Consider the following 13,080-nt stretch of genomic DNA (forward strand, 5'->3'; position numbering starts at 1 on the left):
CAATGGTGAGGCAGAGGCTCTTCATGCGAACAAACAGAGTTTATTCAGAACAAGCAAGAATGTTACAGAGGCCACTGGGCTCGCTGCTCTGGAGCAGCACGGAGCGGAGAAACATGGAGCTGTTGCTCTTTACATCTTTATTACATGGTTCCCAAATGCATTCTGCCTGGGAGGGGACTCCATTCTCTGGGGTGATCACCCAATCTGAGTCCCCATTGATCCCCCGAGTCAGGTGACCCCCCTCTGTTGTGCAGTCTTAAAGAGACAGGCACCTCAATCCACTGCAGATAAAGTGTGTGATTGGTTATCGAGGGGTAGGCAGAATGCAGATTTTAGGTAACTATCAGATCAACCATGATTTTATTAAATGGCGGGGCAGAGTCGAGGGGCCAAATGACCTACTTCTGCTCCTTGTTCACATGTAATTTGCACAGTATTTCTTCATGACACACGATATGGCAGTTTACAGTTTGACCACTACCTGTTAACAGTAAGGTCTTTTCCTTTCTTCTTCTTCTTTCCTTTCTTGCCTTTTTTCTGCCAAAAACACAATAAATGAATGGAATTAAGACATCTCACATCATTTCACTGACATTATTCAATGTTCAAATACATGTTTAAAAGGAATCTTGTCTATATCTGTCTCAATTAAAATTGAGAAATGTAGAATTTATTAACATAATCACTAATCACAGTAACTTCATTGCAGTGTTAATGCCAGCCTACTTGTGACACTGATAAATATTATTATTATTTACGAAGTTGCTGTCCCTGCTCTCTCCTACTGATTCTGAATCTGCTGTCCCTGTGCTCACTGTTTCTGAAGCTGCCACCCCACACTCTGGGCGAAATTCTCCCCCCCCCACGACGGGTGGGAGAATAGGGGGAGGGCCTTCCCGACTTTTTTGACGCCCTCCCGCTATTCTCCCCCCCCCCCCCCCGCCGAAATCCCGACAAGAATCGCTGCTGCCGTTTTTTTACGGCCGGCAGCGATTCTCAGCTGTTAGAAGGGCCGAGGTCCCAGCCCTTTACGACCTTTTTACGAACGGCAAACACACCTGGTCCTGCCGTTCGTAAAAACGTCGTGACAAACTCGCAAAAAATAACCATGGCACCGATTGGCACGGCAGTACCACGGCCGTGCCAAGGGTGCCATGGGCCCGCGATCGGTGGGCACCGATCGCGGGCAGCGGGCCCGATGCCCGCGCACTATTTGTCCTTCCGCCGCCCCGCAGTATCAATACGCGGGGCGGCTGAGGGGCAACCCGGCCCGCGCATGCGCGGGTTTCGCGCAAAAACGCGATGACGTCACCCGCGCATGCGCGGGTGGAGTCTTCCCACCTGCGCATGCGCGGCTGACGTCATATGACGCGTCAGCCGGCGCTAACTCCGGCAAGCGGGCTTAACGATTTTCGTTAAGCCCGACTTGTCGGAGCCTCCGACGTCGGGCTGCTAGCCCCGACGGGGGACCAGAATCGGTCCCCCGTCGGGAAGGGGCGCGCTGCCGTAAAACCCGCCCGGGTTTTACGGCAGTTTTACGATTTCTCCCGTTTTGGGAGAATTTCGCCCTCTCTCTTTCATTGTATCTGAATCTGCTGTTCCCGCTCTATCTCTCTCTCAATGTTTCTGAAGCTACTCCCCCACTCTGTCTCTCTCACTGTTTCTGAATCTGCTGTCCCCGCTTTACCTCTCACTTTTTCTGAGGCTGCTGCCCCTGCTCTTTCTCACTGTACCTGAATCTGTTGTTCCTGTTCTCTCTCTGTTTCTGAAGCTGCTGTTCTCTCTCTCTCACTTTCAAAATCTGCTGTCCCCACTGTCTCTCTGTTTCTGAATCTGTTGTCCCCTCTCTCTCTCTGTCACACTACCTCTGAATCGGCTGTCCTTTCTCTCTCATTGTTTCTGAAGCTGATGTTCCCACTCTCTTTATCTCACTCTTTCTGAACTGCAGCCCACTCTCGCTCTCTGTTTTTGAAGCTACTGTCCTCGCTCTCCCTCTCTTTCTGTTTCTGAAGTTGCTGCACCCGCAGTCTCTCTCTCTGTTTCTGAATCTGCTGTCCCTGTTCTCTCCCTCTCTGTTTCTGAAGCTGCTGTCTTTCCTCTCTGTCTCACTGTTTCTGAAGCTTCTCTCCCCACGCTCTCCCTTTCTGTTTCTCAGTCTGCTGTCCCTGCTCTCTCTCTTTCTGAAGCTGCTGTGCGTACTCTCTCTCTCTTTTTCTGAGGCTGATGTCCCCGCTCTCTGTCACACTGTTTCTGAAGCTGCTCTCCCCATGCTCTCACTTTGTTTCTCAATCTCCTGTCCCTGCTTCTCTCTCTCTCTCACTGTTTCTCAAGCTGCAGCTCTGCTCTCTCTCACAGTTTCTGAATTCTGTTGTCCCCGCCCTATCTCTCTCACTGTTTCTCAAGCTGCAGCCCTGCTCTCTATCACAGTTTCTGAATTCTGTTGTCCCCGCCCTATCTCTCTCACTGTTTCTAAAGCTGCAGCCCTGCTCGCTCTCACAGTTTCTGCATTTGTTTTCCCCGCTCCCTGTTTCTGAATCTGCTATCCCCTCTTTCTGTCACAATGTATCTGAAGCCACTGTCCCTTCTCTCTCTCTGTGTTTATGAAGCTGTTGTCCCCGCTCTCTCCCTCTCTCTCTTTCTGTTTCTGAAGGTACTGATCCTCTCTGTCACACTGTCTCTGAAGCTGTTGACCCCGCACACACTCTTTCTCCCTCTCACTGTTTCCGAAGTTGCTGCCCCACTTGATCTCTCTCAATGTTTCTTAAGCTGCTATCATCTCTCTCTCTCACACACACACACATACACACACAGGTTCTGAAGCTGCTGCCCCACTAGATCTCTCTTAATATTTCTGAAGCTGCTGTCACCTCTCTTTCTCTCACGGTTTCTTAAACTGCAGGATCACATAGCAGCCTAATAATCTATCTTGCAGAAGTTTGCTAGGATTACTGAGCTGCTGCCCTAGGGTATGAAACTGGCTCCATAGAATCATCTTTGAATTCTAACAGCACTGAAGGAGGTCATTCAGCCCTATCATTCAGCTCTACCTACCTGTGCAGATTCTCTCCAGAAGCAATTCACCTAGTGCCACTTCCCTGCCTTTTTCCTGTAGCTCTGAACATTTTTCCTTCTCAGATAATAATTCAATTCCCTTTTGAAGTCCTCGATTGATCCTGCCTCCACCATACTCTCAGGCAGGGAATTCCAAATTCTAACCGCACACTGGGTGAAAAGGTTTTCCCTCATCTCACCTTTGCTTCTTTTGCCAATTACATAAAATTTGGACTCCCAGAAGGCATTCAACAAGGTACCTCACAAAAGATTAAGTCATAAGATAAGAGCCCGTGGTGTTGGAGGTAGTATATTGGCACGGATAGAGAAATGGCTAATGGGCAAGAAACAGTGAGTGGGGATAAGGAGTTCTTTTTCAGGTTAGTGACCTGTAACCAGTGGGGTTCCACAGGGATCAGTGCTGGGATCACAACTGTTTACAATATATATTAATGACGTGGAGGAAGGAAGAGAAATTTGCAGACAACACAAAAATAGCTGGAAAGGCAAGTTGCGAGAGGAATACAAAGTTTTCAAAGAGCCATTGATAGGTTAAGTAAATAGGAAAAATGTTGGCAAATGCAGTATAATGTGGAAAATGTGAAGTTATTCATTTTGAAAGGGAGATCAAAAAAAAGTATTGTTTAAATGGAGAAAAACTGCAGAAAGTTCCAAAACTTGGGGGTAATTGTGTCCAAAACACAGAAAGCTAGCACACAGGTATATCAGATACCTAGGAAGGCTAATGGAATGTTGGCCCTTATTTCAAGGGGGTTGGAGTATAAGAGTAGGGAAGTCTTGCTGCAACTGTACAAGTTACTGGTGAGACTACATCTGGAGCACTGTGAACAGTTTTCATAGAATTTACAGTGCAGAAGGAGGCCATTCGGCCCATCGAGTCTGCACCGGCTCCTGGAAAGAGCACCCTACCCAAGGTTAACACCTCCACCCTATCCCCATAACCCAGTAACCCCACCCAACACTAAGGGCAATTTTGGACACTAAGGGCAATTTATCATGGCCAATCCACCTAACGTGCACATCTTTGGACTGTGGGAGGAAACCGGAGCACCCGGAGGAAACCCACGCACACACGGGGAGGATGTGCAGACTCCGCACAGACAGTGACCCAAGCCGGAATCGAACCTGGGACCCTGGAGCTGTGAAGCGATTGTGCTATCCACAATGCTCCCGTGCTGCCGGTTTTGGTCCCCTTGTTTAAGGGAAGATATTATTTCATTGGAGGTCATTCAGGGAAGGTTCACTAGGATGAGCCCCGGTATGGAGAGATTGTCTTATGACCAAAGCTTAAACAGGTTGGGACTCTACTCATTGGAATATAGTAGAATTAAAGGTGAAACTATTAAAACATACAGGGCTGGATTCTTCCGCCCTGCTCACCACAAGATCGCCATGGGGCACTGACCATTTAAAGGTTTAGAGGGATATGGGCCAAATGCAGGCAAATGGGGTTAGCTAGGATGGGCTTTTTGGTTGGCATAGACCAATTTGGGCCGAAGGGCCTGACTCTGCTCCAAAGATTCCATGTCTGCCCTAAACTTTGTGACTTTTTGGTATTTAGACAGTATAAAATCTCTGGCAAATACCTAATTTATATGGGCATGTGTGAGGGTATCTCATAGCCATCTGTAAAATTCACACATTTCATTATTTAAGGATAGGCCAATACCTAAAGACTATGGAGTTTCCAGATTAACTGTCTCCATGTTTCATACTGGACAAAAGGGAACTCAATTTGTGGCAGATGCAGGGCCGGTTTTAAGCCTATTTGACCAATTTCATCAAATTGGGCCCCGCACCTTAAGAGGGCCCCGCGCCAGCAGCGACAGAGTTACCGTTTGAAGCCTTTTCTGTATTCTAAGAGGAACTATAGGGTAGTTTTTACTTTTGGGGAACGCACCACATTACCGTCGACAAATCCTTCAGCCCTGCGCCGCCAAATCCTTCCGCCCGGGTAAGTAAGTTTCAAAATTTTAGTATATCAAGCATTTAATGTTTTTTTTTGGTTAAAGACGAGCATACTACATGAAATATAAACATACATAAATTTTTACTTTTGTAGAGTAGGGGCCCCGCCATCACTTTTCTAATTGGACCCACAATTCCTAGCACCGGCCCTGGGCAGATGGAGTGACTATCCATTATCAATATCAATTTCCTACTGTACATGGTACAGGAGTCATGAGCACCTCCACATCCTGGTTACCACTTGCCATCAAATGAACTGGACCACTTATATAAATACTGTGGCTACAAGTGCAGGAGAGAAGTTGAGAATTATGCAGCAAGTAACTCCTTCTGACTCCTGAAAACCCATTATCTACAAGATACAAGTCAGGAATGTAATGGAATACACTACTTTCCTGCATGAGTGCAGCTCCAACAACTCAAGAAGCTTCACACCATCCAGGACAAGGTTTCCATTTGTTTGCACCCTACCATCACCTTCAAACATTCACTCCGTCCACCACCAGTGCACATTTGCAGATGTGTGTCCCAAAGATGCACTATAATAGTACACCAAGGCTTCTTGGACAGTACCTACCAAACTGATCACTCTAACCACCTAGAAGAACAAGGGGAGCAGATGCATAGGAATCCAGCACCTGCACATTCTTCTGCAAATCACTTAACATCTCGACTTGAAACTATCTTGACATTCCTTCACTGTTACTGGGTGAAAGCACCTGAATCTTCCTCCCTAACAACACAGTAGGTGTAACTTCACCACTTGGACAGCAAAGTTCAAGGTGGCGGCACACATTTACAAGAGAAATTAGGGATGGGCAATAACAGAGGAGAAGGCAAGAAGAGGATACCGGGGCAGGCAGTCACTAGCACCTAGAGGACAATGTGCGAGGAGGACGTCAGGACAGCTAGTCAGCAGCACCACGAGGCGAGTACGAGAGGCAGACACTGGGACAGGCAGCAGCACCTAGTGGAGAGTACGAGAGGAGGACTCTAGGACAGACAGTCAGCAGCACTGAGAGGAGAGTGTAAGAGGAGGACACTGGGACAGGCAGTCAGCAACACCTAGAGGAGAGTGCGAGAGGAAGACTTTAGGACAGACAGTCAGCAACACCTAGAGGAGAGTGCGAGAGGACACTGGGACAGACAGTCAGCAGCACCTAGTGCTGAACATCACAGGAAAAAGATGAAGATCATTGGTTGGTGAAAAACTGCTTTTAGGGAGAGTTATCAAGTAGCTCAGACTTAGAAAAAAAATGTGAATCATGGGGCTACGCATATTAAGAAAGAAATTACAAGCAATAGGGAAATAATGGGATTTTGATTTTAGCTTAGATTGTAAGTAAAACTTTAAATCTTCAGATAATTAATACTTTAGTACTTCAAAACTAAATTTTTTCACTTTAGTTAAGGGGCTCTGGTAGATTGTCTGACACAAACAAGAATAAGGGGCGGAATTCTCCGACCGAGGGTTGGGGAATCACCCGGGGCCTTCGTAAATCCCGCCCCCGCCGTGGCCGGAATTCTCCGCCACCCGGAAATCGGCGGGGGCGGGAATCACGCCGGGCCGGTCGGCGGGCCCCCCGCGGCGATTCCCCAGCCCGCGTTGGGCCGAAGTCCTGCTGCTGTCAGGCCTCTCCCGCCGACGTGGTTTAAACCACCTCTGGTGCCTGCGGGAGCAGGCGGCGCGGGCGGGCCCTGGGGTTCTGGGGGGATGCGGGGCGATCTGACCCTGGGGGGTGCCCCCACGGTGGCCTGGCCCGCGATCGGGGCCCACCGATCGGCGGGTGGGCCTGTGCCGTTGGGGCACTCTTTTTCATCCGCCGCTGCCACGGCCTCCACCATGGCGGAGGCGGTAGAGACCCCCTCCACCGCACATGCGCCGGGGTGACGTCAGCGGCCGTTGACGCTCCGGCGCATGCGCGGTCTCACGCCAACCGGCGAAGGCCTTTCGGCCAGTCCCGACGCCGGTCGGCGGGGTGCCAAAGGCCATTGGCGCCGGTCGGCGGAGCGGGAGCCACTCCGGTGTGGGCCTAGCCCCTAAAGGTGCGAAGAATTCCGCACCTTTGGGGAGGCCCGTCGCCGGAGTGGTTCTCGCCACTCCGGTACGCAGGGACCCCCCGCCCCACCGGGTGGGGGAGAATCCCGGCCAAGATTTTTCTACTCTGTATATTCTACTTAGGACGTGGTCACCCTGTATGAAAAAATGAAATGAAATGAAAAATGGAAATCGCTTATTGTCACAAGTAGGCTTCAATGAAGTTACTGTGAAAAGCCCCTAGTCGCCACATTCCGGCGCCTGTCCGGGGTGGCTGGTACGTTCAGGCAGAGAGAGAATGAGGGACCAACAGACAGAGGAGGGGACCAGGCAGGTAATAAGGGAATCACCTGAATGCATCCCACTCGCAAACTGTTTTTCAGCCTTGGACAATGACGAGATTGATGGTTCCTCTGTGGAGGTCAGCCATAGCCAAGGCCATGGCAATGTGGGTAACCCAGCTGCTCAGGGGAGGAAATGTGGAAGAGCAATAGTGGTAGGGGATTCGTTAGTGAGGGGAGTATACAGGCATTTCTGTGATTTAGATGTGGCTCCAGAATGGTGTGTTTCCTCCCCATTGCCAGGGTTAAGGATATCACAGAATGGCTGCAGGGGATTCTGAAGGGGAGGGTGAACAGCCAGACATCATGGTCCATTTTGAAATGAATGACATTAGAAAAAACAGCAATGAGGTCTTGCAAGCAGACTTTAGGCAGTTAGGCAGGAAATTGAAGAGCAGCAGTTGAAAGGAAGTAATCTCCGGATTACTCCCGGTGCTGCACAATCAAGCAGATGAACGCGTAGTTGGAGAGGTGGTGCAGGAGGAAGGGCTTTAGATTACTGAGGCATTGGGACTGTTTCTGGGGGAGGAGGCACCTGTACAAGTTAAACAAGTTACATGTGAACAGGAACAGGACCAACGTCATCACGGAGAGGTTTGCTAGTGCTGTTGGGGCAGATGTAAACAAAATTGGCAGGAGGATGGGATCCTGACAAGTAGTTCAAAGGGGGGAGAAAAAGAGATGGAATTTGAAGTTAAAACACAATTGAGTGAATCTGAAAGATAAATAAAACATAGGCTAGGTAAGAAAGAAGTGAGTCCAGCAAGGTTAAATGGAACAAATATTAATGCAAGGAGCCTAAGGAAATGAGACAGACTGGCTGAGGACACAGATAGGCACTTGGGAGTATGATATAGGGCTTAGTGAGAGGGGGGAACTGAAGGAAATCAATATTAGTAGAGAAATGATGTTGGGAAAATTGAAGGCCAATAAAACCCCGGGGGCTGACAATCTACATCCCAGAGTACTTAAGGAGGTGGGTCCAGAAATAGTGGATGCATTGGTGGTCATCTTCCAGGATCCTATAGACTCTGGAACAGTTCATAAAGATTGGAGGGTAGCTAATGTAATCCCACTAAATAAAAAGGGAGGTGTAGAGAAAACAGGGAATTATAGACATGTTAGCCTGACATTGGTACTGGGGAAAATTCTAAAATCCATTATCAAATATTTTATAGCAGAACACTTGGAAAGCAACAACAGGATTGAAAAGAGTCAACATGGATTTATGAAGAAGAAATCATGCTGGACAAATCTACTGGAATTCTTCAAAAATGTAACTAGTAGAGTTCATGAACAGGAGCCAGTTGATGCGGTTTATTTGGACTTTCAGAAGGCTTTCAAAAAGTCCCACTTAAGAGATAAGTGTGCAAAATTAAAACACGTGGGATTAACATTAATGTAGTGAGGTGGATAGAAAACTGGTTGGCAGACAGGAACATTTTTCCAGTAGGATCTTTTTCCAAATGCAAGGCAGTAACTCGTGGGGTACCACAGCTAGGTGCTGGGTCCCTAACAATTCATAATAGATATCAATGATTTAGATGAGGGAACAAAATGTAATATCTCCAAATTTGCAGATGACACAAAGCTGGGAGGGAGGGTGAGCTGTAAAGAGGATACAAAGATGCTTCAGTGTGATTTGGACATGCTTTAGGAGTGGGAAACTAAATGGCAGTTGCAGTATAATTTGAATAAATGTCAAGGTTATCCACCTTGGTAGCAAAAGCAGACAGGCAGATCTGAATGGCCATAATTTAGGAGAGGGGAATGTGCAATGAGGCCTCGGTGTCCTCATACACCAGTCTCTGAAGGTAAGCACACAGATGCAACAGGCGGTAAAGAAGGCAAATGGTTTGTCCATACAGTGTAGAAGGTGGCCATTCAGCCTATCGGGTCTTCACCGACCATTGAGGCCTACTCTCTCACCCTCTCCTCATAATCCCACCTAACCTGCACATCTTTGAACACTAAGGGGCAATTTTAACATAAGCCAATCCACCTAACCTGCACAGCTTTGGATTGTGGGAGGAACCGGAGCACCCGGAGGAAACCCACACAGACACAGGCAGAACGCGCAAAGTTCATACAGACAGTCACTTAAGGCCACAATTGAACCCGGGTCCTTGACGCTGTGAGGCAGCAGTGCGACACTGTGAGGCTCTGTGCCATCGTGCCAAACTCTGTTGGCCTTCATAGCGAGAGGATTCGATTACAGGAGCAGGGATGTCTTGCTGCAATTATACAGGGCCTTGGTGAGGGCACACCTGGAATACTGTGTGCAGTTTTGGTCTTCTCGTCTGAGGAAAGATATTCTTGCTCTAGGAGGAGTGCAGAGAAGGTTTGCCAGTCCTGGAATAACAGGACTGACGGATGGGGCGAGATTGAGTCAGTGAGGATTGTATTTGCTGGAGATCAGAAGAATGAGGGCAGATCTCATAGAAAGCTATAAAATTTTAACAGGCTTGGATAAGGTACATGTAAGAAGGATGTCCCGGTGGTGAGGGTGTCCATGGGTCACAGTCTTGAGGATGCAGGGTACACCATTTTGGACTGAGATGAGGAGAAATTTCTTCACCCAGAGAGTGGTCGGCCTGGGGATTCGCTACCATAGAAAGCAGTTGAGGCTAAAAAATTGTATGTTTTCAAGAAGCAGTTAGATGTAGCACTTGGGGCAAAGAGTATAAAAGGATATGGGTGGGAAGGCAGGATCAGGTTACTGAGTTGGATGATGAGCCATGATCATAATGAATGGTGGAGCAAGCGCAAAGGACCAAATGTCCTGTACCTATTTTCTATGACCAAGATGTGGCTGAAAGCTGGACAGGATTGGCAGCTCAACCTTCCTGGTTATAGGGTATTCAGACGAGATAAAGAGAGGGATAGAAGAGGAGGACGGATCATAATATTCATCAAAGAATCAATCACAGCAGTGAGAAGCAATGATATCCTGAAAGAATCATCAAATAAGGCCATATGGGTAGAAGGAACAAACACAAAAGAGGTACAAACGCTGTTGGGTGTGTACTCTCAGCCTTCAAATAATCAGGGAGAGATAAAGGATCAAATATGTAATCAAATTTCAGAAGTGTACAACACAAAATATATAACACAAAAATACTCGGGAATTTTAACGACCCAAATATTAACTGGGATATCAAGGTAGGGTGAGAGAAAAATTCTTAATTTGCATCCAGGAGAACCTTTATAGCCAGTATGTAGAAGTCCACCAAGAGAAGAGGGCAATTCTGGCCCTAATATTCAGAAAGAACCCGGCCAGTGGAAGGCCTATGAGTAGGTGAGCATTTTGGTGGTAGTGACCATGGTTCAGTTAAATTTAGCATAATTATGGAAAAGGACAAGAATGGGCTCGGAATTAAAATTTTTAACTGTGGGATGGCTAATTTTATGATTTAGCCCGAGTGGACTGGGAGCAGCTATTTGCAGATAAAACTGTGTTAGTTCAGTGGGAGGCCTTCAAAGAGGATATAGCGAGAGTGCAGGGCAATATGTTCCTGTAAAAACTAAGAATAGAACCAAGACTTGAGAACCCTGGATGTCACAGACATAAAGTCAGGATTATGAAAAAAAAAGAATCTTATGGCAGATACCGAGGGCCCAATACGATAGGAGCCCTAAAGGAGTATAAAAAGTGCAGAAGGCACTTGAAAATCGCTTATTGTCATGAGTAGGCTTCAATGAAGTTACTGTGAAAAGCCCTTAGTCGCCACATTCCGGCGCCTGTCCGGGAAGGCTGGTACGGGAATCGAACCGTACTGCGGGCCTGCTTGGTCTGCATTAAAAGCCAGCGATTAGCCCAGTGAGCTAAACCAGAGGATAACTAGGTAAAGAGTAGAGCCAACTAGGGACCATATAACAATGTGTCGACCCAGAAAATGTGGGTACAGTCATCAATGTAGATGTAGTCCTTCACATTGGAAAAGGATGATGCAGGTACATCAGGATTGTGAAATATTAAGAGGAAATTAACATAGAGAGAGCAGACACTTGCATGTTTAGCAGCCGAAACGTGGATAATTGAAATGATCACATCATTGAATCTCTCCAATGCAGAAGGAGGCCATTCGGCTCATCGAGTCTGCCAGAGCCTCTGAAAAAACACTCTAACCAGGACCCCGCCCTATCCCCACAACCCCACCTAACCCGCAGATATTTAGACACGAAGGGACAATTTAGTAAGTTCAATCCAGGAGTTCTGTTCTGATTTTAACAGTGTTTTGGGGGTGACTCGGCAGTTAGCGCTGCTGCCTCATAGCGCCAGGGACCCAGGTTCAATTCCGGCCTTGGATGACTGCGTGTAGAGTTTGCCAGCCGTTCCACACATACTTGCCCCTTAGCAGTGCGCAGGCCCAGAGCCCAGTGTGGCAGACCACCCCCTCCTGACGTCACCATGCTAACCCAGGAGCAGATTTTTTTTTTTTAATCGATACAGAGAGCACCCCATACACTGACGTCACATGCTGTGGGCTGAAGAGAGATTCCTCCATTTTGTTAGCAGCAAGCAACAGGACTGGAGAATTTAAAATGGATTGTTTCACAATAAGCATTATGGGCCAGGGTTTAGAAAACTCCGAAGTATATCATGGAGTTCACCTGACCTACAACTCTTTATTGACATTTATAAATTTCATAGAATTTACAGTGCAAAAGGAGACCATTCAGCCCATCGAGTCTGCACTGGCCCTTGGAAAGAACACTCTACCCAAGCCCACACCTCCACCCTATTCCCGTATCCCAGTAACCCCACCCCACCTCTTGGACACTAAGGGCAATTTAGCATGGCCAATCCCTTTGGACTGTGGGAGGAAAACAGAGCACCCGGAGGAAACCCACGCAGACACGGGGAGAACGTGCAGACTCCGCACAGACAGTGACCTAAGCCAGGAATCGAACCTGGGACCCTGGAGCTGGGAAGCAACTTTGCTCACCACTGTGCTACCGTGGGTCGCGAAAGTCGGCCGGCATGGGTCCCGAAAGATGGCAGGTTGTAAAAATGGGTAAACAAGTTTGAAAAACACTTTCTTACAACATGCGCGTCAGCACCCTGACAGTCGGGGATTGCCAAATAGACTGAATCAGAGACAGCCAGAATGTCCCAGCTGTAGTTTTGTATTTCCACAGCACCAGCAGTGCCACAGTGCCCAATTTCATGGCCTGAACGTTTGCTTGAGTGACCATTTGTAGAGATTACTCATAATTTGCTCAGTTGTCTTGATTCATGAGTGGTTTTCTATCTGGGCTTATGCTGGTATGTTTTTTTCACTCCAATGTATTTTGCACTATGAATACACTTTGTTGATTGTACTGGAGGCACTTACCTTCTTACCACCTTTCTTTTTTGTACCCTTATCCCGGTCCACTGCTAGTTTTAGGTTCTTCAGTTCCTGTCTCATTAGCTCATCTACCTATAATAGAAATCAACACAAATAAGATTAATCAGAAATTTCATATCGTCACTGGCTCACCATTCAGTATCAATATAACCATAACATCTGAGTTGCTGTGGAGAAAGACTTAATTCTCTGTGTTTGTGATGTCTCTCACAAGGACCACAGAGGATCACTGATTAATCACCCCGTTGGCTTCATAGAATCCGAGTTCCCGAGTTGAGCGGGTGGAGGTCTGCCCAGCTGCGGCTCG

At 47.5% G+C, this 13,080-nt stretch overlaps 1 protein-coding gene across 3 annotated transcripts in view; it reads right to left on the reverse strand.

The window, feature by feature from the left end:
- The window catches only part of iqca1 (IQ motif containing with AAA domain 1), a 200,030-nt gene that overhangs the window by 102,080 nt on the left and 84,870 nt on the right, over window positions 1–13,080 (reverse strand). For all 3 annotated transcript variants that reach the window (XM_038786291.1, XM_038786292.1, XM_038786290.1), the window contains 2 exons: window positions 12,759–12,845; window positions 482–537 (listed from right to left, as the gene is read on the reverse strand). In XM_038786291.1, coding sequence (XP_038642219.1) covers window positions 482–537; window positions 12,759–12,845 — 143 coding nt within the window. The remainder of the gene's footprint in view (window positions 1–481; window positions 538–12,758; window positions 12,846–13,080) is intronic.

Source organism: Scyliorhinus canicula, chromosome 2, assembly GCF_902713615.1.
Source record: "Scyliorhinus canicula chromosome 2, sScyCan1.1, whole genome shotgun sequence".
Taxonomy (NCBI): Eukaryota; Metazoa; Chordata; class Chondrichthyes; order Carcharhiniformes; family Scyliorhinidae; genus Scyliorhinus; species Scyliorhinus canicula.